This window comes from Muscardinus avellanarius (genome assembly GCF_963383645.1).
Source record: "Muscardinus avellanarius genome assembly, chromosome: 22".
Taxonomy (NCBI): Eukaryota; Metazoa; Chordata; class Mammalia; order Rodentia; family Gliridae; genus Muscardinus; species Muscardinus avellanarius.
In genome coordinates, this window is record NC_137808.1 from 14,950,175 (window position 1) to 14,975,272 (window position 25,098).

Below are 25,098 nucleotides of genomic sequence, written 5' to 3' on the forward strand. Positions count from 1 at the left end.
CCAGCCATAAAACTCTCTAAAACCCGTTTCTGAGGCTCCTGACCCAACAGCATGTTTTCCATTTGACCCGACTGACCCAAACCCACTCACTGCTGAGAAGGGCGGTGTGTATCTTTCTCAGGGAAAATGTTGCTATTGCATTAATGAATCTGTTCTAATGGAGAAGACTGCTAAAAAAAAGGGTGGTGCACGTCTCTTTCTCAGGAAAAAATGCTATTATATTAATAAATCTGGTCTAACCAAGAAAAAGGTCTAAACTCTGACCAGCTCAAGCGAAAATCTAAAAACACAATAGTGACAATCGACCTCATATCTGGACGGGCTCCTTCCTTCCCCGGGACCCATTCTCACGATTTGCCTTTTCTTGTAATAGGTCGTCTGTTAGAGTTTATTCGAATGCAAATTACTGAGCTGTCCAGGGCAACCTCCAATCAATTCCAACTGCAGCCATACTCCCACCTGCCCACTTCCAGAGGACTTGACGTCTCCTGGGCCAGGGGCCCCTGCCACGCCCCCCCGACGGCGGGAAGCAGTTACGGACTCGGTCTTCGCCCATTATCCCCAAAAGGCCGGGATGACAGGCCGGGCCCCTCCCTTGCCCCACACGACTCTGTAGTGGGGCCGGGAGGGGGAACCCCGGAAGCCAGAATCGGAGGCCGCGCGAGACTCCGGGTGTCGAGACGCGGCGTTCCCACACTGCTAGCCCCAACCCAGCCTCCCCCCCTTTCAGTATCGGGCACTCCCGCTCCGTCACGCGACTCTGCTGCCCGCGTGGCTCCTCGGCCCCTTCCTCCGACCCGCCCGAAGGCGCTGGATGACTAAAGCCGCTTTGATAACCGGGCTGGGGTTTACCTCCTTCGCGACCCCTGCTCAATTTCAACGCTACACACGCTACTCTTAGGAAACGACACAGCTTTATTACGTAAACCAAGGAGGAGGACGGCCCGGCTGGCACCGGCTTGTCCGCTGGTGCTCAAGTAACAGGCAAGGCATGCGCCCTCGGGCTCGGAGAGCTGCCGCCCCGGCCCGGCTGACGCGTGGAAGGCCGCCCGGCCTGTGGCTCGCGGCCGGGCCGGGTCCTAGGGCAGCGGCCGGCAGGCGGTGGCTCAGGTGGGCTGAGGTCTGCAGTGTGGTGGGGAAGGAGGTTCAGGAGAGGCCGGGGCTGGGCGGCAGCGGACCAGGCGGCCTCTCGGGACAGGCGCCGGGTCGCCGCCCTGGCTGGCTCAAGGACGCTTTCCAGGGGTGAAATCTCAGAAGGTCCCCGCGCTGGCGACACAGGGAGAGCGGGAGACGCCCCCGGCCAAAGTGCCCACCCTGGCGGGGCAGGAGCCATGTCCGTGGGGTGTCTCGACAACAGGGCCACCGAGAATGCTGTCTCTGACGGTGACCGCAGGGGGTCAGTCGCCTCCCAGCGTCCACTCCACAATGACCAGGCTCAGCTATGCAGGGGCTCCGGGCGCAGCGGCGGGGACAGCAGGGACCACCCCGCCGTCCCTGCGCTGCCTAGCAGCGGCCCCACTAGGAGAAAAGGTACGTTTTCACAGGGTTAAAAACAAACTCATAGAAAGGGCCGAGGCTGGCTCCGTCCGTGCGAGGCCCCGGGTTCCGTCCCCGCAGCACACCCTTCTCCCGAGCCCCAAAAGTAACTAGGAAGTCCTTTCCCTGAGACCACGACAGTCACATCATCTTCAGGAAGTTTTTCCTCAGAGTTCTGACTGCTCCAAAGTTAAGAATAGAGAAAAAAAAATTTTTTTTTTTGGTATTGGGGAATGAACCCAGGGGAATTCTACCTCTAAGCTACACCCGCAGCCCTATTTTATTTTAATTTTGAAACAGGGTCTCACTAGGTTGCTGGGAGCCTCGCTATGTGGCTGAGGCTGGCCTCAAACCTGTGATCCTCCCTTCTCAGCCTCCCAAGTACTGGGTTTACAGGTGCGCACCACCACGCCCGGCTTGAGTGGAGGGATTGTTTAGCGATGCTCAGAAAATAAAAACACAACCACACGCACGGTGTCCAGAAACTCTAGATGACCATGCATAAAGAAATAGGTCAAAAAGCCTTGGCTCTGGAAGACTTGGAAGGAAAATAAAAACAAACTTCAAACTCCTATGGGTACGAGGGAAATAAGAGCGTGACGCGGGCTCTGGGCTCCGAGGCTGCGGGGCCCAGCTCCAGGCCCCGTCCAGCGCGTGCCAGGCAGCGGCCGTCGCTGTCGCCCTGCCAGCCCGCTTGCTGGCTAGTGGGAGGCGTAGGCCGGGCTCCAGAGTCCCGAGGGCGGGCTGGCTTTGCGACCAGGAGGCAGCGCGTTGAGAAAGGCGGGTGTTGCAGATGCCGCATCTGGGGAGGAGAGAGGAGGGTGAGCCGAGGGCTGACGACGGGGCCCAGGGTGTGGGGGCATCTCGTCCCCAGGAAGATGGCCGGCTCTGTACCACCGTGCCCTTCTCCCGAAGCCACCCTCAGCCAGGCGCGGTGGCACACGCCGGTAGTCCCAGCACCCCAGAGGCTGAACAGGAAGATCTCGGCTTGAGGCCGGCCTCAGCAACTTCAGGGTAAATCAGAGAGCCGGTGCGGTGGCGCAGGGCTGTGTTCCCGTACTTGGGAAGCTGAGATGGGAGGATCGCGGTTCGCAGACAGCCTTAGCTCCTCAGTAAGGCCCTTCATGACCCAGTGAGACCCTGTTTCAAAAAATAAAAAGACTAAAAAATAGGGCTATGGTGTAGCTTGGAGGTACAATGGCCCAGGGTTCCATCCCCAGTACCGCAAAAAAAAAAAAAAAAAAAAAAAAGGAATAAATAGCCCTGAGGGTGTAGCTTGGAGGCAGAATGCACCCACCCAAGCTCAGTCTCCAGTATCAAAACAAAACAAAAACAGGGCTAGCGGTGGGGCTGGGGGGGGGGACACCTGTGTAAAAACAAAAGCCCTTTGCATGCCCGTCCATGCAGATGGTCAGCAGACATTACATCAAGGATTCCACATGTGGGAGACAGATTTTTTTTTTGGTGGTACTGGGGATAAAGCCCAGGGCAGGGGCACTCTACCTCTGAGTTGCACCCAGCCCTATTTTTCATTATTTTAAAACGGGGTCTCACTGAGTTGCGGAGGGCCTAAGTAGCCGAGGCTGGCCGCGAACTGCGATCCTCCTGTCTCAGCCTCCCAAGTCCTGGGATCACGCGCGTGCCCCGTGCCCGGCTAAGGGAGAGAACTCTTGAAAGAGAATCAGGAGCGCGGAGCGCCGCTGCGCACAGCTGTGTAGGCCTGCCAGTGCACGGTGCCACAGTCCCGCTCCAGGAGAGGTGCCTCTGGGGTCTCCCTGCGGGCTCTAGACGTGTGGCTTGGGCCTTCTCTGTCTGGAAACCCCTCGGGCAGAGGGCCCAGAGCGTGTCTTGGAGTCAGAAAAGCACTCGCAGTACCGAGAGGTTCTCAGAGCCCGCGGGGAATCCTTTGCAGATGGCACCTGCCTGAGCCCACTGGGCCGCTGCCCACCTGCCAGGGCACAGGCTGCTGAGACCCAGGGTGCGGCCTGGGTGCGGTACTCACAGTGGGCGCCGTGCCGAGGGCTGGCTTGGGGCGTGAGGGCGGGCGGCGAGAGCTCCCGGGGCGCGCAGACTGTATGGTAGGCTGCAACAATGGGGTGCGTGAGTGCGGGCGGGCGGGCGGGCGGGCGGGGCCGAGCCCAGCCGGGCCCCAGCTCACCTATGATCATGACGGCCGTCCCGGCCAGCAGGGCGAAGAGCGTGAAGAACATGACTTGGTAGGAATCCAGAAAGTGCTGGAAGAGGCTTGCTCCGTCTGCCACCAGGGGAGAGGCCAGTGAGCGAATGGCCGGGCTGGCGCCGCCCCACGGCTCCCGTGCCCAGCCGGCCGTGCGCAGGGCCCCACAGCCCCGCCCCAGGACGGCGGTGCCCAGGTCCTGTAGTCATCCCTGAGGACTGAACCCAGGCTGGTCTCCCTCAGAGCCACACCCCCAGACCTGTTTTACTTTTTATTTGTGGTACTGGGGATAGAACCAGGGGCATTTTACCTCCATGCTACACCCCAGCCCTATTTTTTGTTTTTGAAACAGGGTTTCCCTGAGTTGCAAAGGGCCTAAGGAGCCGAGGCTGGCCGCGAACCGCGATCCTCCAGTCTCAGCCTCCCGAGTGCTGGGATGACAAGCGTGCGCCACCCTGCCTGGCTTCCCTATTTTACTTTCTACTTTGAAACAGGGTCTAAGTTGCTGAGGCTGGCCTGGAATCCACAATCCTCCCATCTCAGCCTCCCAAGCGCCAGGATCACAGGTGTGCACCACGGTGCCTGGCCCCAGTCCCGGGGGAGCTGGGCGCCTGGCTAGGAGCTGACCGTGTGCTCACAGTCAGAGGCTGTCACCTCGCGCTTGTGACTCCTCACACCGCAGTGACCTAACCAGCCGGCCGTCCCTCCCCGCCCAGGGCGGCCCCAGTTGATGTCCTGCAACTTACAAGGGCCAGGCCCGCGGCGATCCATCACGAAGGCCACCCTGACCGGGATGGTGACGGCCTGGTTGGTCGCCGGGCTGGAGAAAGTCAGGGCAGTGGACAGAGGGCCCTGGCTGCCGGCCGTGGGGTCGGAGATGCCGATCGTGTGCGTGACGAAGCTGGGCGGCCCGAAGGACTTCTCTTTTGCGAAGGCCAGCACCGCAGGGGACCCGGACTGGACCTGAGGAGACGGCAGGGTTGGGCCAGCAGGACAGGGGCTCCCAGCGCCTCTCTGGCGGAAGATGCCGCGGCGCTTCCAGCCAGGCAGACTGGGCTTCCATGAGGGCCCGAAGCGCTCGGGAGGGGACCCCTGCCCAGGTCACACCTCCGAGGCCGGGACGGAGCCCTGGGACTCTCCACTGATAGCACGTGGTCTGCAGAGCCAGGAGGGACTGTCGAGACTGGGCTTTAAGGAAAGGACAAGCTGATGCCAGCGAATTATAACCCAGGGCTGTGTCGACATTATTATTATGTTGTACTAAGGATTGAGCCCAGGGGCATTCTACCACTGAACTACACCTCCACCCCTATTTTATTTATTTACTTATTTTTGGTGGTACTGGGGATGGAAGCCCTTCTACCTCCGGGCTACATTCCCCGGCCTATTTTATATTCTTATTTGGAAACAGGGTCTCTTAAGCCAGTGAGGGGCTTCGAACCTGCGTGGTCCTCCTGTCTCTGCCTCTTGAGTGCGGGGATGACAAGCGTGCGCCACCACGCCCAGCTATTTTAGTTTTTATTTGTAAATAGAGTCTAGGTTGCAAAGGGCCTCCCTAAATTGCTGAGGCTGGCCTTCAACGTGTGATCCTCTGGTCTCAGCCTCCCAAGCCCTGGGGATAGGGAGGGGTCACCACTCCCGGCCGAGATGTGATCTTTTCATTTTAAAGCCACACAGCCCGGTGTCTGTGCTCCCTCTCGTGCTCCCTCTCCTGCGTGCGGGTCTCTGAACGCCCTGCGCACACACCTCCAGCTGCTGCAGGACCTCCTTGGCCCCGAAGACCTTGACTTCAGCGCTGTTGTAGTGGTTGCTCAGAAGGATTTCGGCCCGGTCGGCGTAGAGCCCGGGGCTGAAGGGCACCTCGGCTCCCACCTTCTCGGCTGAGAAGTGGCCGCCGGGGACGGAGGCTGTGACCAGCAGGGTGGTCTTCCTCGTGCTCAAGCGCTTCAGCTGCCTGTCCGTCAAGGCGTGCATCGTGACCCAGCACAGGTACTGGCCTGCGGAGACAAGCGTGTCTCAGCCCTGCCCACGCCAGCACCTGAACCCCGTGGGCTCCGCCTCCTCCCCAGCCAGCCCAGCGCCCCAACCCGAGTAGGCGGGGCCTCAGAAGACGCCCCATCCTGGGGCCTGGGACCCGGGTTGGGTTCTCTGCGTGGCCATACCTGCTAGGAGCCCCTGGGCAAGGCCCTACTTGCTGTTACCTGCTGCCAGCCCCCAAGCTTGGGTCCAGCACCCAGTGTGCCTGCAGGAGCCCCGCAACACCTCTAGACGGCAGCCACCCTCACTGGCCGTGGTGGGCGGTGAGCACTCCAGCCCTCGCGCCTGCCTGTGGCGGCGCCCGGGTCTTCTGAGCCGGGAGCTGCTCCGCTCCGGCAAGCTTCCTGAAGGGCCCGGACCATTCAACAAACACCCTCCTGTCTAGATTCCTCTTGACCATGTGGGGAGAGAGGTGGGCCACGGCACCAGTGCTCCCATTCTGCGGAGGGCAGCCTGAATTCCAAAGTCGGATGGCAGGGATTCTAGAAGACTTTACCATGTTCCTGTGTGTGTGTGCGTGTGTGCGTGCATGTGCGTGCGCGTGCACGCAGGAGACTGAACCCAGAGGCAGTCTACCTCTGAGCTACACTCCCAGCCCTTTGGTAATTTATTTTTTTGTGTGTGGTACTGGGGATGGAACCCAGGTGCATTCTACCTCCGAGCTATACCCCCAGCCCAATTTTTTATTCTTTGTTTTGAAACAAGGTCTCACTGAGTTGCAAAGGACCTAAGTAGCTGAGGCTGTCCGTGAACAGCGATCTTCCTGTCTCGGCCTCCCAAATGCTGGGATTACGAGCGTGCGCCACCACGCCCGCCTGATGCTGGTGAGGTCGCCGAGGCCGGCTCAGAGTCTCCTGGCCCAGCCTCCCCAGTGCTGAGACGCCCAGCGTCAACACGTCTTCCGCATCCTCTCTGCTGGGTGTGGGTATACTGGACAGCCACGACCCAGCTCAGGAAGGCCTGCCCCCGGGAGCCACAGGGCTGACACCCTGGACGTCCAGCCGGCAGGGTCACGGTGAGCCTATTTACACTCTCAAATCCTTGCATATTTACCTAGCGTTGCATCAAAGCCGGACTCCACGCTGAACACGTCCCGCGCCAGGAAGTCAAAGACCTCTTCCTTGAAGCGGAGCTGGCAGCTGATGAGTGACTCGGGGCGCAAGGTCTCCATGGCGTTCCTCTGGGCGGGAGAGCATTCACCTAGAGGCCGAAGGGGAGAGAAGGGGCTGGCGGCGCCGTGGCCACCACACCCGACCCGGTTAAAACCCGAGCGTGAGAACAGGCCCGTGGGAGGGCCAGGCTGCAAACGGCACCGGCACCCCATGTTCCCTCTGTTCAGGAAGCCTGCGGTGGCCCAGCCTGGTGAGGGGGCCGTGGCTTTGTGATAATGGGAATTGAACCCAGGGGCACTCGACCTCCAAGATACACTCCTGGCCCTTTATATTTCTGAAACATTTTCTCTCACTAAGTTGCCGAGGCTGTTCTCAAACCTACAATCCTCCTGCCTCAGCCTCCCAAGTACTGGGATTACAGGCATGTACCACGGTGCCCAGCTGGGCCTGTTTTTTTTTTCCTTTGTGGTATTGGGAATTGAACCCAGGGGCATTCTACCTCTGAGCTACACCCCGGCTCTATTGTATTATTTTTTTTATCTTGAAATAGGGTCTCATTAAGTTGCTGAGGCTGGCCTCAAACCTGCAATCTACCTATCTCAACTCTGGGCCACTGTGCCCAAAGGGCCGTGGCTTTGTGTGTGTGTGTGTGTGTGTGTGTGTGTGTGTGAGTGGTCCTGGGGATCCTGGAAGCCCTTCTATCTCCGGGCTACACTCCCAGACCTATTTTTATATTTTTATTTGGAAACAGGGTCTCCTAAGCCAGCGCGGCTGACTTTGAACCTGTGCGATCCTCCCGTCTCCTCCTCCCCAGCGCAGGGATGACAGGCGTGCGCCACCGCGCCCAGCTAAGGGCCATGGCTTTTTAAAGCCAAGGATATGTTATATAGAGGAATGGGTCATTACGAGTGCTGGGTAACTTCAGATCAGAATTTCCCACCTCCAGGGGCCCAGCAGATGGGCCCAGCCTGCTAATTCCTTTCAGCAGGGGAGGTTCATTGCAGACACGGGACGGGCAGCAATTCTTCCCAAATACACTGAGTACGGTTTCGGCAACAGCCCGGTTCTGTCTACGTGCAGCGACGTAGAAGACACACTGCTGGGATGTCCTAAGTCCGCTCCAAGTCGCGCGTGGCAGTGCTCGCCTATAATCTCACTACTGGGGAGGCCGAGACAGAAGGATTGCAGGTTCAAGGCCAGCCTCAGAAACTTGGGAAGATTGTCAGCAGCCTAGTGAGAGGCTGTCCCAGAAACTTACAAAGTGGGCGGAGGGCGCAGCTCGGAGTAGAGCCACCCGGGTTCCATCCCCAGTTACGTACATATACAACCGTTCCATGAACCACAACGGTCAGTTAAGGAGAAAACCATAAGCAAGATGGCCTGGACTGACTTGTTTGCTCTGGCAGGTGCTGTCCAGCGCGGGGATGAGGTGGAGTGCGCCAGGTCTGCCTTGGGAGAGGCAAATCGAAGCCAGCGATCGGCCCCGCTAGGCATTCCCTTTTGGCACTAATGGTGGTAAAATCGGGCCTGCTTCATTCCGAAGCCCCAAGGCTGAAATCACACTTCTGACTCCAAAAGCAGCCCTTGCGTGGGAGCTGACTCTTACGAAGCTCCCCTGTTGCTGGTTTCGCTTGCAGAGAACTCCCATTTTATTTATTTATTTATTTTGGTGGTACTGGGGATGGAACCCAGGGGCCTCTACCTCTGGGCTACACTCCCAGACCTATTTTATATTTTTATTTGGAAACAGGGTCTCTTAAGCCAGCTGAGGCCGGCTTCGAACCTGCGCGGTCCTCCTGTCTCCGCCGCCTCCCCAGCGCGGGGATGACAAGCGCGCCCACCACGCCCGGCTGAGAACTCCCATTTTTAAAAGGCTGAAGGTGCCAGGTGTGGGGACGCATGTTTGTAATCCCAGCACTTGGGAGGCTGAGACAGGAGGATGGCGGTTCGCAGACAGCCTCGGCTACTTAGTGAGGCCCTCTGCAACTCAGTGAGACCCTGTTTCCAAATAAAAAATAAAAAAATAGGGCTGGAAGTGTAGCTCGGAGGTAGAATGCCCCTGGGTCCATCTTCAGTACAAAAAAAAAAAAAAAAAAAGCTGAAGGAGAGGACGCGCTGGGTCCGAAGCTGCTCTGCGGATGGAGTGAGGAGGGGTGTGAGGAAAAGTGGGAGCTGGGGTGCAGCTCTGCGGCAGAGCGCTGGCCCTCCATGCCGAGGCCCCGTGGTACGTCCCCCCACACGCACGGGTCCACGCACACCCCATGGATGAAGGCCCTGCCGGTACACACGAGGCCGCCTCGCTGCCCCCCGCCCGGCGGGGCCCTCCCCACACCGCAGCCCTGCTCACGCCGACCTCTGAGGTTAGAGCTTCTGTCTCCCACGGTGACGATCACTTTGGAGGCCGTGGTCTCCTGGAAGCTGGAGGGCACAGGGTGGGCGTGATGGGCTGCGATCCTCTGAGGGGCGCTGACCACGATCTAGGGAGAGAAGGCCACCCGGCTGAGTGATCCTGGGTGCTGGCCCGTGCTAGGCTGCTGGGACTTCACCCTGCAGCCCGTGACACGAGTGTTACCGTCGCCGGGCGCCCAAACCCAGGCTCAGAGCCCGGTGCCTCGTTTCCTCCCCGATCAGTACCGAGGCTGGAACTAGGGCCATTCCGCCTCTGAGTTCCAACCCCAACCCTCTTATTTGGAAACAGGGGCCCGCTCATTTGCTGAGGCTGGCCTTAAGCCTGAGATCCTCTTGTCTCAGCCTCCCGGGCACTGGGATGGCCTGCGTGCACACCGTGCCCGGCCGGGCTGCGATCTTGCAGGTCTGGGTCCCTCCAGTAGCCGCGGCCTTGTCTCTGTGCAGAGCTGGCTAACTATCTCCGAGGGTCCTATGTTAGCGTATTCTCCTGAATTCAGAGTGGATCGATCTGACTCACACGCACACTCACACGGCCCGGGCCGGAGACTGAAAGCCCTCAGTCTGGCTGACTGGATGCCTCCCCCACCCCCGGCTGTGCTCGGCCCATCCCAGAACTGGCCAGACGCACAGCACGCCTCCCCCGCTGGTGTGCGCCTGACCCTCCTGCGCGGCCCCCCCAGGCCCGCTGCCTTCACCAGCTCGAGGCAGGGCACCCCCAAACAGGGATGGCAGCACTCCTGTGCAGAGCCCCGCCTTCGGGGCTGTGGCCGATGTGCAGTGGAGGGGCCCTGGTCACCTCCACGCTCAGCGGGGCTCCTGCGCCGGAGCACAGCCTCCTGGGGACCAACCGAGGCCCCGGCCAGCCCCACCTCCTGCCTGCCCCGGGCGGCCTGCAGCTTCTGTGACGGGCTCTGGACACTTTTCCTGCACCCTGCTGGCCCAGGCACTCTGCACCCACGGTCTCCCAGGGCCGCCAGAGCCAAGGACTGGGATGACAAGCTTGCGGCCCCACGCCTGGGTAAGCCGGAGGAGTCTGATGAGGAGTGAATTTGTACTCTGACTGATCACAGAAAAAGCAACCAACTCACCTTTACTTGCAACAAGGAATAAAGGCTTAGTTCGTAAAGAAAAAGGAGGGAGGGAGGGATGTAAAAGAAAGAAAAAGAAGGGTGGGCCGGGCCTGATGCCGCACGCCTGTAATCCCAGCGCTTAGAAGGCTGAGACGGGAGGATCAAAAGTCCGAGGCCAGCCTCGGCAATGTAGTGAGGCCCTTAGCAACCTAGCGAGACTGTTTCAAAACAACAACAACAACAAAAATACAAAAGCTGGGAGTCTAGTTCAGAGGAAGAATGACCCTGGGCTAAGGAAGGAAGACGGGAGGGAGGGAGGGAGGGAGGGGAAGAAAAAGACGGGTGGGCCGCAGGAGCCCTCTGCTAGAGCCGGCGAGGTGAGTCCGGGTCTCTGTGCCTGGGGTCTGGGGTCTGCCGCCCGCACACTCAGATGCGGACGGTTCCCTGTGGTCGCGGAGCCTCGTCTCCCCGTTGACGCAGGTGTGAGGGGCGCCCGGCCGCCAGGGCGGTGCGCCCCCGAGGGGTCCGGGCTGTGTGCGGGCGCCAGGCCGAGCCCCCCGCCGCCAGCCGCCTCTGGGCTCTGAGGTGCGAGCCCCCCTCGTGTTCCTCTCCAGCCGCGGATGAATCAACGAGCCGCGTCTGGCCGCGTTCCAAATGCGCTTCATTTTTCGAGCAGCGTGTGCTGAATCGACCCCCGCAGTTTAACCCGATGGCTCGCACACCGCGTGCTGAGCCGTGCGGGCGGCCGCTGCAGACGGCGCTGCCTGTGACCGCAGCCGCGGTCCCGGGAGCCCTGAGAGCGGGGGGAGCTGGGGACACCCATAGCGGGTTAAGGATTAATATGGACGGGAGGACATACGTAGGTTATATTTAATATTACGCCATAATGTATACCAGGGACTTAAACATCTGCAGGTTTCCATCTCCCCGGGGGGCCTGGAACCAGCTCCCCGGGACACAACAACTCTGAGGTGTGTGTGCGCGCGTGTGTGCGCGTGTGTAACTGGGACTGAGAGCCTGGGGGCATCCTATTGCCGAGCTACAACCCACTCCTGTCTTTTATATTTTTATTTTTGAAACAGAAACTTGCTAAGCTGCGAGGGCTGGCCTCCAACCAGCAATCCTCGTGCACTGGGATTTCAGGGCTGTGCCACGGCACCCGCTGACAGCTGAACTTTTTAAAGAGTGCGTGTTTGTGAGCACAGAGGGGCGGCCACACCTCCAGCTGCGGAGCCACCGTGCCTCTGGCCGCCCCGGGCCTACCTCCTTGAAGGTCCTCAGGAGCCCAGCAACCTCGTAGTACACCGTCACGGATCCCAGAGCCCGGGCCACCGCCACGCCCGTCTTGGGGTCCACGTGCAGGATGTGGTTGGCGGAGGAGCTCCAGGTTCCCGAGACACCTAGGAGAGGGAGCCGATGTCAGCCGCCTCCCCGCACCGGTGACTGTGCGGCCTTGGTACCGGCCGCTGCAAAAGGGGCTCGCTTACTGGCCTCCGGGGAAGCCGGCAGCCTGCCTCTGGCCACTAAGTCCCCCTATTTGCAATGCTTTATCTTTTTTTTTTTTTTTGTAGTAGGGACTGAACCGAGGCATTCTATCTCTGAGCTATACACCAAGCCCTTTTTATTTTGAAACAGGGTTTTGCTAAGTTGGTCAGGGTCTCACTCAATCGATGAGGCTTGGCCTCAAACTGATGATCCTCTTGTCTCAGCCACCCAAGTACTGGATAGCAGGGGTGCACTCCATGCCCGGCATCCTCCTGGCCTGTACGGAGGCGCTGCCTGCCTCGCTGCTCTGGGCCTGGGCTGGGCGCTGCCCCTCCAGGCAGCCCTCCGCGGGCCCGCAGCGCGGTTCCCTCCACCCCGCTCATGACGGATTCCTCTTTAGCGACCCGAGAGCGCGTGTCAAGCACAGCCGGCAGCAGCCAGCGCTCGGGTTCAGAGTCAGCCACATTATGCAATGAATGCCACGAAGGAACGGAACCACCGCTTCTATTTCTGGCCAACCGTATCCGTGTGTCTTTACAGGTACCGTTTAATTTCCCTTTTAAATGAATGAATGAGGTGGGAGGAAAAAGAAAAAAGCAAGCTACTTGGAAAAGCAGCAAGCAGGCCATTGTGCGGGAGACGGCTGTCGGGCGGCACACGCAGCTCCATCGCGCAAGCCCCGGCTGCCCGCGCCCGCGCTCTGCTCCCGCGTCCCAGAGCGGCTCTGTTGGCGCGGCGGCCGCGCGATCCATCAAGGTGACGGATTCGGTCCCCGGCCGCAGGGGCCACGCCAAGCCTTCCCGTGCGAGAGGCTACCGGATCGGATCGGACAGCGCGGGGCAGGGCGCGGCCCACGAGCAGGGCGCGACCGACCGCACAGCCGCCGAGAGCAGCGCCGCGAGGCGTGTCTGAAAAGCCCAGGACAGCAAAACCGTGGCCGTGGCCACGGCAGTGTCGCTCAGCCCGGCCCTCCAGGAAGGAGGTAGCTGCGTTCTAACACTGTGTGTGTGTGTGTGTGTGTGTGTGTGTGTGTGTGTGTGTGTGTGTTTGTGTGTGTACATGTATGCATGTGTGCATTTGTGTGCATGGTATAGGGATTGAACTCAGGAGCGTTCTACCTCTGAACTAGACACCCAGCCCTTTTTTATTTTTATTTTTTTATTTTTAAACAAGGTCTCAGCCGGGCGTGGTGGCGCACGCTCGTCATCCCAGCATTCAGGAGGCCAAAACAGGAGGATGGCGGTTCGCGGCCAGCCTCGGCTACTTAGTGAGGCCCTCTGCAACTTAGTGAGACCCAGTTTCAAAGTTTAGAATAAAAAATAGGGCAGGGGCTGTAGCTCGGAGGTACAATACCCCTGGGTCCCATCCCCAGACCCGCAAAAAACGAAACAACAAAACCCAAAACAACAACAACAACAAACAAAAACCAGGCGTCACTGGGTTGTAGAGCCTCGTTATGTCCACTGCAGCTGACCTCAACCTCGCCGTCCTCCTGTCTCAGCCCCCAAGTACCAGGGTTACAGGTGTGTGCCACCATGCTCGGCTCTAGCACAATTTTATTTGTAAAAAACAAAAAACAAAAAACCCAAAACAAAAAATAAGCTGGGCGTGGTGGCGCACGCTTATAATCCCAGCATTTGGGAGCCAGAGACAAGAGGATTCGGGTTCGTGGCCAGCCTCAGCTACTTAGTGAGACCCTTTGCAACTCAGACTCTGTTTCAAAATAAAGAATAAAAAATAGGGCTGCGGGGGGGGGGGGGCTCAGAGGTAGAATGCCCTGGGTTCCATCCCCAGTACCAAAAACCCCCCAGCAGGCTGAAGGGGCCTTGGGAGCAGGTTTAGGACCCCGCTGCACCCCGCACACTGTACGTCACCCCGTCCATGCAGGCCTCGGGGTCCCCGCCCGGGGCACTCACCGTGGAGGCCCAGGAGCACGGTGGTCAGGCACAGGACGTCCCCCACCACCACGGCTGCGGGCAGCTCCGGGGAGATGGCCTGCTGGACCGGCAGCGGGACGTAGTCGGAGAGGCCCGGGTGCTCTGTGTCCCACACGCCGAGCAGCGTCAGGCCCACGCTGACCGCACGCACGACGCACGTGTGGTTGGTGGCGCCCTTGCCGACCTGCACGAAGTCGTCTCTAGGGACAGGGAGAGGCGGGCTCAGGTGAGCGACACACCAGGCCCGCTGCCGGGCGGGCGGCGCTGCTCCAGGAGGCTGCCCCAGGGAGGCTGCTGAGCGGTGGCCGAGGGCGGCGACTTCCTCCCTGCGCTCAGGACTGAGCCACGCCCTTGGCTGGGCAGGGGCGCACCGTCACCCCGCACAGCAGTCCGAGGGCACGGCCCCAGCCAGAGAGGAAAGGACTGCTTGCCCGCGCAGGGCGGAGCGCACCTGGCCCTGCCAAGCCTCTCCTTCCTCCAGGGAGCTATCCTGAGATTCTGTAACCCCAGGGCAAGGATCTCAACCTCCAGAATCACACAGCCTGCTGGGGCCATGTGGACCCAACCGCGCTCCAGAAGGCCCCAGCATCTGGCAGGCCGCCTCCGGTGCCGAGCCGCAGCGCTCTCCACACGTCAGGACGGAGGCACAGCTGGACCTTAAAGACCAGCCAGCCGCTCCGGGTGTGGTGGTGCACCCGGTCATCCCAGTACTTGGGAGGCTGAGGACGGAGGATTGCAGGTGAGAGGCCAGTCTCAGCAACTGAGAGAGGCCCCTGGCAACTCTGTAAGACTCTTTCAAAATAAAAAACTAAAATCGGGCTAGGGAGATAGCTGGGAAGTAGAATGCCCCCTGAGTTTAGCCCCTGGTCTCTCCCGCTCCCCCCAAAAAGAGTTGCCAAAAAAGAAAGCTTCAGAGGACCCCACTTGGCGCTGGATGGCGCCTGGGATTCAACCCCCAATTCCTGGCTGTGTGGCCCCGGGCAGATAGCTCGACACGGCTGGGCGCCGAGCGTGAGGAGCCAGTGAGCTGCCGGCAGCCCTCGCCCCGCGCCCGCGTGCACAGGTCCTCTCCGTGCTGGCCGCGGGCGGGCGGGCGCTCGAAGGTGGCGGAGTTATCCTAATGGATGTTTACAGATTCCTAACTGATGACCCGCCTCCATGGATGATGGCCAGAGCCGACAGCCTGGCCGCGAGGTCTCCCCTGCGGCCGGCCCTGCAGGTCTCCCGCCCGGCAGACGTCCCCACCCGACCTGCGGGGACCGAGGCCCGGCCGCTTCCCCTCGGCTCCCGGGCCTCTCGCGTGGCCCCGTGCGGCCGCCCGGCCTAGTCCGCTTCCTCGGAAAGCGCGTAAGTCCCTAGGTCTGCGGAGCGGAGCGGCGTCCCCTCTGCGGTGGCCCGGGCCCCTCGTGAAGCCTTCCCGACCGAGCCAGGGCGCGGCCCGCGAGGAGCCGGCCCGGCCCGCGCCTACCTGTTGGTGGCGAAGCGGAGGAGCGAGTTGTGGGCGTGGAAGACGTCCCCCGCGCTGTCGTGGAAACGCACGGTGAAGGTCGCCGTCATGCCCAAAGGCAGGGCCGACAGGGCCTCTTTGTTCTGCGTGTGCAGGGCGGGGCTCATGGAAACCCTCAGGTAAGAGACAGGAGACACCTGCAGGGCGGCGGCCAGGGGGTCAGGACCCCGAAAACCGGCCTGCCCCCCAACACGGGCCCCACGGGGAAGCGGCGTGGGGGATGACTTGGGGGCCGCAGGAGGGGAAAGGGCTTGGCTCCCACCTCCGGGGTGGTGGGCCGCTCCCGAGGGAGGAGAGGATGGAAACCCATGACTTTGAGTAATGAGTTAATTATTTGCATTATAAAAATATATCCAGGGCTGGGAATGTTCACTTTCTCAGGAGGAGGAGGGGGAGGAGGAGGAGGGAGGAGGGAGGAGAGGGAGGAGGAGACGGCTCTTGGGGCATTTAGGGGAGAAAGGATACCCACGTGGGTGGCAGAAGACCAAGGAGAGAGAGCGTCGGGCTTTCCAGAACCATTTCTTTTTTTCTTTTTTTTTTTTTTTGGTGGTACTGGGGTTCCTGGAAGCCCTTCTACCTCCGGGCTACACTCCCAGACCTATTTTATATTTTTTTATTTGAAAACAGGGTCTCCTAAGCCAGCGTGTGCGGCTGGCTTCGAACCTGCGCCATCCTCCTGTCTCCGCCTCCCAAGCGCGGGGATGACAAGCGTGCGCCACCACGCCCGGCATTATTTTTAATTTTATTATTATTATTTTTTTGGTGGTCCTGGGGTTCCTGGAAGCCCTTCTCCCTCCGGGCTCCACTCCCAGACCTATTTTATATTTTTATTTGGAAACAGGGTCTCCTAAGCCAGCGTGTGCGGCTGGCTTCGAACCTGCGCGATCCTCCTGTCTCCGCCTCCCCAGCGCGGGGATGACGCGCGTGGCCGCCACGCCCGGCTTTTCCGGAACCATTTCTAAAGCTGGGCTCCATAAATTGCAGTTAAAAAAAACAAAAAAACAAAAAAAACAAACCTATCCTGATTCTAGATGCAAACCTCTCCCAGCCAAAGGGCTGACGCTCCCAAACTCTGAAGTTCACTGAGAAAAGTTCTGAGAAAGAGGTGTCTGGTATACAGCTGGCGCTCAACACAGACCCGCTGACCTGGGATGAGCAACTGACTGCTTTTCCTCTCAAAAACCAGGGTGGCATGGGTGTGGTGGGACAAGTCTGCAGTCTCAGCACTGGGGAGGCTGAGATAGAAGGATCACAGGCTCAAGGCCAGCTTCTCCAGATTAATGAGATTCTCAGCAGCTTAGTGAGACCCTGTTTCAAAATGTAAACGAATGAATAAAACGTGAACAGGGCGTGGTGGCACACGAGCTGACCCCAGTACTCGGGAGGCGGAGACGGGAAGATGGCAGGTTCACGGCCAGCCTCAGCAACCTTGTGAAGCTCTCCACAACTTAGTGAGACCTAGTTTCAAGATAAAACGTGAAAACAGAGCTGGGGTTTTAGCTCAGAGATAGAATGTTCCTGAGTTCAATCCCCAGTACCATACACACTAAATAAATACATAAATAAACAGATAAATAAATAAATAAGTAACGTGGCCAGGCGTCGTAGCACATGCCTATAATTCCAGTACTTGGGAGGCTGAGAAAGGAGGATTACAGGTTCGAGGACAGCCTCAGAAAATACCAAAACTCTCATCAACCTAGCAAGACCCTGTTTCAAAATAAAAATCAAGCTGGGGGTGTAACTGAGAGGTAGAGTTCCCCTGGGTACCAAGAGTAAGTAAAATGTGGGGCTAGATGTGCTGCTCAGTGGCAAAATGCCCCTGGGTTCAATACCCCGGTACCAAAAAAGATAATAAGCAAAAAAACCTCCAAGGATCTTCAAATCCGACAGCCGAAGATTTATCTAGGGCCTTTGCCCTCGCGTGATTTTCTTTTTCTGTCTTTTCCTTTTTCCCTTTTGGTTCTGGGAATTGAACCAAGGGCGCTCTGCCCTGAGCCCCGCCCGGGGTCCTGCGTGTATGGCGATCCTCCCGCATCAGCCTCCCGCCCGGGGACGACAGGTGCGGCCCACCAGGCCCGGCTTGCGTCACTCTGCGTCCGCACCTGCGATTCCTCAGCAGCAGCGGGGAAATCTGCAGCCGAGAGAGGAAAAACCTACCTCTGGGCTACTGCTTTCATTAACCGAGAAGGGCGAAGGCCGGCCGTACCTTCACTGCAATGGTGATGGTTTGGTTGACTCCGAAAGGCTCCTGGGCGATCACCTCGACGGTCGACGTCCCGATGCCAGCGCCGGACACCAGGAAGCCCCGCTCGTCTGTGTGCACGACGGGCGCCTTGTCGGGCCCGTCCAGCACGCGGTAGCAAAGGGCGGCGGCGCCGTCCCTGCAGGAAACAGGTCAGATCTACGTTTACAGAGGGCTGCGGTGCAGAAGGGCCCCAGCGAGGGCCCAGCCGTCGGCGGCTCCTCGTGCTTCCTGGCGGTAGGAAAGAGCCACGCGCTGCCTTCGTGGGTGGCCCTGTAATCCTCCCGGTACTGGGATCGGACGTGTGCGCCAGCACAGCACGCCTGGCCCGCCCGTCCATCTTTTTTTTTTCTTCAATATGGGGGATGGAACCCAGAGGTATTCATTCTATATTCCCAGCCCTATATTTTATTTTGAAACAGGGTCTCACTAAGTTGCAAAGGGCCTCGCTAAGTAGTTGAGGCTGTCGGCAAACTACAGTCCTGTCTCAGCCTCCCGAATACTGGGATTGCAAGCGCGAGGCACCACACCCGGCTTTTTTTTTTTTAACGATGCTGGGGATGGAGCCCAGGGGCATTCTACCTCCAACCTACACCCCCAGCCCTATCTTATTTTTATTTTTTTGGTGGTACTGGGGTTCCTGGAAGCCCTTCTACCTCCGGGCTACACTCCCAGACCTCTTTTTACATTTTTATTTGGAAACAGGGTCTCCTGAGCCAGCGCACGCGGCTGGCTTCGAACCTGCGCGATCCTCCTGTCTCTGCCTCCCAAGCGTGGGGATGACAAGCGTGCGCCACCATGCCCGGCTTTATTTTTATTTTGAAACAGGTCTCGGTAGGTTACTGACAGTCTTGCTACTTGCCAAGGCTGGCCTTGAACCTGCAATCCTCCTGTCTCAGCCTCCCAAGTCCCGGGAAACCACCATGTCTGGCTTGTGCATCTTCCTACAGCCCGCTGCCTGCGACCCTCCTCCAGGGCGCCTTGTGGATACGCTGTTCATCTCTGTGTACTGGGGCCTCACAGGTACCAGGCACTTAGTCACATCTGGGGGCACACACCGTGTGTGTGTGTGTGTGTGTGTGTGTGTGTGTGTGTGTACACGCACGTGACTGGCCGTGCGGCCCGGAGCCCACAGCTGGTAAGTGCCACTTAAGTGAAGGCACCTTCCGCACCCCCCCACTCACAGGCGGGGATTACATCTGCGCAGCCTAGAAGCAGAGCTAAGGCGCGGCCCCCTCTCCGCCCGCCCGGGTCCTTGCTGAGGGCCCGGCTTTCCTCCCGCACTCTGGGCGGCCCGCGGTTCGCATGTGCCACAGGCCCTGGCGAGGCGGCGCTCGCTAGTTCATGGGCTCCGCTCGGAGGGGCCGGTCTTAAAAGCCCAGGGCCTTTGAAAACGTCAGCATTTCCACGTCAGTCCCTTCTCCCCTCTTAAAGCCCGATTTCAGCAGCGGGTGTAAGGGTTTCTAGGTTGCGGGGAGGGGAAGTGGGGCGCAAGAGGCGGGGAGGCCGCCGAGCCGGCTCCTGAGGACGTTGACAAGCGGCCGGCGGGCGGCTCCGAGCCAGCTGATGACGGAGGGAGCCAGACGCACCTGTTTGTCTGCAGCTTCAGAAATGAGTTAGGTGACATTAATATTTGTTCTGCTTCTATCTCGGGGTTCTGCAGCCGCAGCTTTTCAAAAACCTGGAAAAAAGAGTCCACACTGGATTTCCTTGACATATCGGGGCGGCGTCCACTCCAGGCAATTGCTCCCCGCCTACCAGCCAGGGCCGAGGGGCCGGGGCCGGCCCAAACCATCGCCAGCACCTGCCGCGTAGCTGGGGATGAGAAGCGAATGGCCCCGGGTGGGGTGGTGCACGCCTGTAGTCCCAGCGCATGGGAGGCCGAGAGAGGACTGCAGGTTCGAGGCCGGCCTCGGCAACTTAGCGAGATTGTCAGCTACGCAGCCAAACCTTGTTTCGAAACCAACACCCCACCGGCTTTCATCAGACCAGCTGGCCTCTCCAAGGGCCCAAGCACTGCGGCCCTGCCCGCCGGCATCTGGGCCGGAGCGGCTTTTGCAGAGGGAACCGGCCTCTCTATCCCCCGCCGTTGGGCTCTGGTCGGAGCCCGGAGCCCGATTTCCTCCTCTGTAAAATGGGGCTCGAGCCAGCCATCCTACGTGCGAGCTGCTTCCTGGAGGCTGCCTGAGAGACGGCGTGGGGAGCTGGAGGGGGCCGGGTTGTCCACCCGAGAAGAAAGCAACGTGGCCACTCTGGCCAAGACAGACGACGCGGTTAGGCGTGTCTACCTCCTCTCGCCCGCGGAGCCCACGCGGGCTCCTGTGCAGCCCCGGCGGAGCACGGCAGCCTGGCTCCGGGCCCGGGACAGGCGGCCCCGGCCTCGTCACCCTCTCCCGCGCGGCTGTCCTCTCACCTGGATCTGGATCTCATCAGAGAGCTCGCGGGCCAGGCCGTGCAGCTGCCCCGCCGCGGGGTCCAGCGCCTGGACCACCACCCTCAGCCCCGTGCGACCTTTCATCCGGCCGAGCACGTTCATGGCGAAGTTGTACTGTGACGGCAGCCGGATGGACGCCTGGGGAAGACGGCCAACGGTTTGTCTCTTTTGTGGTACCAGGGATGGAACGCAGGGCCTTCTACCCCCGAGGCACGCCGCCAGCCCCTTTTACTTGGAAACAGAGTCTTGCTAAGTTGTTGAGGGAGACCTTGAACCTGCGACCCTCCTCTCTGCCTCCCAAGCGCTGGGATGACAGAGCCCCCGGCTCCGAGGCAGCTCTAGAAGGCTCTCTGCGCCCCTGCCAGCTCCGAGGCCACAGGAAAGGCCGGGCCTGAACAAGACAGCTGAAAGGAGCGTGCCCTCTGGGATTAAAAAACAACAGAAAAACAGTGCCAGGTTACTGGCACCATCTTAGAATGAGTCAGCAGCTGCAGACGATGCCCGCTGACGCTCTGGAACCTTCCAGACTTTCCCACGAGACTGCCCTCTGACAGGAGAGCTGCCTACAGTGACAGCCGGGGTGGTTTGTTTCCTAAGGGAGCGGGTGTTGGGAGCCGTTCCCAGCGTGGGCAGGAGAGGTCCCGGGACCTTAGGGGCGGGGTGGACTGCGGGTCTCAAGGGCGCCATCCTTAGGAAGGATGAACGTGGACCTCAGGAGACCTTACTTAGTTCCTGTGAGAGCAGAGAAAACAAAACCAAACAAAAAAAACAGGAGTGAGCAGGTATGGTGGCTCACGCCTGTCATCCCGGTACTTGGGAGGCCAAGACAGGAGGACCACAGGTTCGAGGGCAGCCTCAGCAACATAGGGAATGCTAGCAAGTTAGCAAGACCCTGTTTCAACCTAAAAAATAAAATAGGGCTGAGGGTATAGCTCAGAGATAGAATGTCCCTGGGTTACACACACACACACACACACACACACACACACACACACACACACACGTGCAAGACTGTTTCCTCGGCTTCCTGCCTCATCACAGAATCATTCCCTCTCGTCACACATATTCCTATCACGCCAGCCCTCACACTGCAATGTAGCCGCAAGGCCCACGCTGCCGCCCCTGAAAACTCCCAAACTGTGAGCCGGAACCGCCCGCTTCTCTTTATAAGGTTCCCCGCCTTGGTGTTTTGGTATCGCAATGGAAAACGAAATATGCACCCACTGAGCCCACGTGGTGCTGTGCTTGGGAGGAGGAGTCCCAGTGAGGCTGGGAAGAGGGCAGAAAGGGGCCACGGCAGCTGTGACACGGAGACGCAGCCCTCCGAGGACAGCGTGGGGACCTCCCTGCCGGCGCAGGCCGACCCGGGGGCTGCAGTGGTTACCTCATGGTGCCGCCCCTGGAGGTCCAGGACGTCCCGCTTGGTAACGGACCAGTGGAAGGTCAGGCCTGGCACGGCGTTTCCAAAAGAGAAAGGGCTCTGGCTGTTGGTGACCCCGGTGACGTAGACAGGCATCTGGAGAGAGAAGCCGAGCCCTTGGCGGCCAGAGGCCCCGTACTGGGAGCCTCCTTCCTGCGGTGAGAATCGCACCCACGCCTTCCCCACAGGCCCGGGCCTGACAGAGTCAGGAAGCTTTGCTGTGTAAGATGAGGCGAGCGGGCGGGAGCAGCCCCTGGCCCATTTCTGCAGAGTCCCAGGGCGCAGGGGGCGACAGATATCCCTAGTGGCTAGGGCACACAGTCCGTTCCCCAGCGTGCCGGGACTCGGCACAGGGGGTCCGTTAGCTCTCTCAGGCCATGTCCGCGGGGCCAGCGCTGCGGCCAGAGGTGAACGCGGACGGGAGGTCCCGCCAGCCCTCCCGCTCCCTGCTCCACGTCCACGCGTGGGAAACGTTGGGGAGAAAACGTAGTGAGCAAGCGCAGACTTTCCTTCTTGTCATTACTCCCTGAGCAATAGAGTCTGACAACCATTTATACAGCAGTTAAATTGCATTAGGTATTATAAGTAACTCAGAGAGGATGTAAAGTGCACGGGAGGGTTGCGTAGGTTCTATGCAAATACCCGCAATCCTGTATCAGGGATCCGAACCTCCTCCGGGTGCGGGATCCACAGGGATCCTGGAGCCAACCCTGCAGACGCCAAGGGGCAGCCATCCCAGCGTGTGACCCTGGGCTGCGCCCGAAGCTTTCTGTGCGTGGATCTACTCACCCGAGATTGGGCCGTGCTTCTTTGGTTTTGGTACTGGAGATGGAATTCAGAGACCTTCTACCTCCGAGCTACACCCCCAGCCCTCCTGGATTTTTTAGTTTTAACCAGGTCTCAGGAAGTGGTTGAGGGTCTCGATAAGTTGCTGAGGTCTTGGTAAGTTGCCAAGGCCGGCCACAAACCTGTGTCAGCTTCCCAGGTACTGGGATGACAGGTGTGTGCCATCACCTGGACCTCAGGGATTATTTTCAACACAGAATGGGCTCCATATGTGAAGCGCACGCCACAGAGAAGGTGCTACAGACCCGCGTGCCCCCGGGGGAAGGGAGCAGGTGACGGGAAGGATGCAGATGCGGGCCGAGGGGTGAGCACTGAGCCTGGGCAGAGCCGCCAGGTTGCACCAGCAGGGGCGCAGCAGATGGAGTGGGGAGGAAAGACGGTCCTAGCGCCAGGAGGGGGCTCCAGCGGTGCTCCTTCGGGCCGGGACTCGGGCCTGCGCCCTCCCAGCCTGGGGCTCCCGGCTCACCTGCGTCCCGGTTCGCATCCGTGTGATGGGGGCGCGGATCCTCACTGCCCGGAGCTGCAGGACCTCCACCTCCACCAGGTCCTAGGAAGGGCACACGGGGGCTGGGCTGCGGGGGTGGCAGGACGCTCCCCCAGGGGAAGGGGCTGGTGTTTAGCCGCCGGCCGGAGGCACCCGATGTCCAACGCCAGACACCGCCCACTGGGCCAGCAGACCTCCCCACGCAGGGCCTCAGGGCAGGCCCCGCGGACCTGGGAACAGCGCCTGGGGCGGCCCTTCTAGGACGGGGCCCAGATCCTCCAACCCAAGCCCAGCTTCCCTGTCCCCGAGTGACCAGGGTAGTGGCATGAGTGCGGGAGCTGGGCAGAGTTATGAGGTAGACTTCATAACCTCCTCCATCTTGAACTCCATTCCCCTATTAAACTAACCCAACGCTAGCTTTACCAGCTTCCGTGTGCGTGCATACTGGGGATCAAACCCAGGGGTGTTTCACTCCGAGTTAGCTCTCAGCAAAACTTATTTTTTTTACTTGAAACAAGGTCTAGGTTACTGAGCGCAGTGCTAAGTTGCTGAGGCTTTGTGGCCTCTGGCCTAAGACCCTCCCGCCTCAGCCTCCCGAGGGCTGGGATTAGAGGCCTGGGCCTCTCCGTGCCCAGTGACTGACTCCCATGAGACCCGGCTAATAACCCTCGGCTTTTCTGATACGGCTCACACTCAGCTCATGCCCGTGACGCGGGCGAGCCCGGCACCTGCTGGGTGCTCAGTCAGTTCCCGCCCTTCCTTCCTGCCGGCCACAGGCTGCTCGGCATCCCCCCGCCAGCCCTGGATATCTATTGGGCCTGGAGTGCGGACTGGGACCCGGGATGGGAAGCCAGGCTGCAGACTGGGACCAGAATCACCTGCTGAGCGTGGATGTGGGGCCCGGGCTGAGCCCCCACCTTCCGGGGCTCAAGGGGAGCTGGGGCCCAGTCTGCCCCTGCCCAGGATCAGAAGGATCAGTCCCCGGAGAGGAGGGATGGGGGCCAGGAGGCCTCTGCTGTGTGCCTGGCTTGTGAAAGGATTTTCCTTCTCTCCTCTCCCTCTCCCTCTCTCTTGTTCCTTTTGGTAGAACCAAAAATGAACCCAGGAGCATCCTACCTCTGAGGCAGCCACCCTTATTTATTTTTAATTTAGAAACGGTCTTGCCGAGTCTCGCTGTTGCTGAGGCTGCCCTCGAACCTGCAATCCTGCCATCTCAGGTGTGTACACCATGCACGGCGGCCTCCCCGTCACTTTCCAGAGAATAAAAGCGGGGCCTCCCGGGCTCCAGAAGTCCTCTCTGGGAACCCAGCAGGGCACTTTTGACATGCTCAGTACTGTCTTGGAGTCTTCAAAGGAATCGATCCACAGAACCACCCCTGCTACTAACAAAGACTCGGGCTTCACCGGGAAAACTGCTGGCAAAAGGAGTCAATCAGCGAACCCAGTACTCAGCGTGGGATCACGGCCCGCCTGGGGAGGGCCTTCCCCGCCCTGCCAGGGCAGCAGGCAGCGGCTGAGCTGAGATCTCTGAGCTCAGAGGCGCTCAAAGGCGCTTGGCCAGGGCCCCGCGCTGGATGAAGGAGGGGCGGGCGGCAGACCTGGGAAGAGCCTGCCCGCAGACAAGCCGCACGCCACGCCACGAGCGCCTCCTGGCAGGCCAGGGTGTGGGGAGGCCGGAGCGGGGCCTGGGGGTTCTGCACTGCACCCGGGCAGAGGACGGCAGGGAGGGCCTGACGCCCTTGGGTTTGTTACTCTGATTGTATCTTGTTTGCTGTTCTGGGATCACACCCAGAGGCCTTCTACCTGCAACACTCCCAGACCCACTCATTCATTCATTCATTCATTCATTCATTCATTCATTCATTCATTCGTGTGTGGCACCAGGGATGGAACCCAGGAGCAGTCTACCTCTGAACTCCCCACCCCCCGCCCTTTTTCTAATTCATTATTTCGAAACAGGGTCTCACTGAGTTGCGGAGGGCCTCGCTAAGTAGCTGAGGCTGTCTGTGAACTGCGATCCTCCTGCCTCAGCCTCCCGAATGCTGGGATGACAAGCGTGCGCCACCGCGCCTGGCTGCTATTTTATTTTTTATTTTAAAACAGGGTCTTGAGGCCGGGCGTGGTGGCGCACGCTTGTAATCCCTGCGCTTGGGAGGCGGAGACGGGAGGATCGCGCAGGTTCGAAGCCAGCTGCGCCTGGCTTAAGAGACCCTGTTTCAAGAATATAAAATAGGTCTGGGAGTGTAGCCCGGAGGTAGAAGGGCTTCCAGGAACCCCAGTACCACCAAAAAGAAAAAAAAATAAAATAAAACAGGGTCTTGCTAAAATTGCAAGAGGCCCTTACCGAACCTCTGATCCTCCTGTCTCAGCCTCCCAAGTACTGGGATGACAGGCACATGC

General features: G+C 59.7%; 1 protein-coding gene across 1 annotated transcript in view; it reads right to left on the bottom strand.

Moving 5' to 3' along the window:
- Nucleotides 1–2,237: 2,237 nt before the first annotated feature.
- The window catches only part of NUP210 (nucleoporin 210), a gene marked incomplete at both ends in the record, with an annotated part of 68,527 nt that continues 45,666 nt past the window's right edge, over nucleotides 2,238–25,098 (bottom strand). The window contains 15 exons of the mRNA XM_080718227.1: nucleotides 2,238–2,338; nucleotides 3,539–3,619; nucleotides 3,695–3,790; nucleotides 4,459–4,675; nucleotides 5,459–5,709; nucleotides 6,803–6,949; nucleotides 9,215–9,338; nucleotides 11,604–11,740; nucleotides 13,742–13,962; nucleotides 15,231–15,406; nucleotides 17,479–17,653; nucleotides 19,104–19,195; nucleotides 19,928–20,086; nucleotides 21,333–21,464; nucleotides 22,681–22,761. Coding sequence (XP_080574353.1) covers nucleotides 2,238–2,338; nucleotides 3,539–3,619; nucleotides 3,695–3,790; nucleotides 4,459–4,675; nucleotides 5,459–5,709; nucleotides 6,803–6,949; nucleotides 9,215–9,338; nucleotides 11,604–11,740; nucleotides 13,742–13,962; nucleotides 15,231–15,406; nucleotides 17,479–17,653; nucleotides 19,104–19,195; nucleotides 19,928–20,086; nucleotides 21,333–21,464; nucleotides 22,681–22,761 — 2,190 coding nt within the window. The remainder of the gene's footprint in view (nucleotides 2,339–3,538; nucleotides 3,620–3,694; nucleotides 3,791–4,458; nucleotides 4,676–5,458; nucleotides 5,710–6,802; nucleotides 6,950–9,214; nucleotides 9,339–11,603; nucleotides 11,741–13,741; nucleotides 13,963–15,230; nucleotides 15,407–17,478; nucleotides 17,654–19,103; nucleotides 19,196–19,927; nucleotides 20,087–21,332; nucleotides 21,465–22,680; nucleotides 22,762–25,098) is intronic.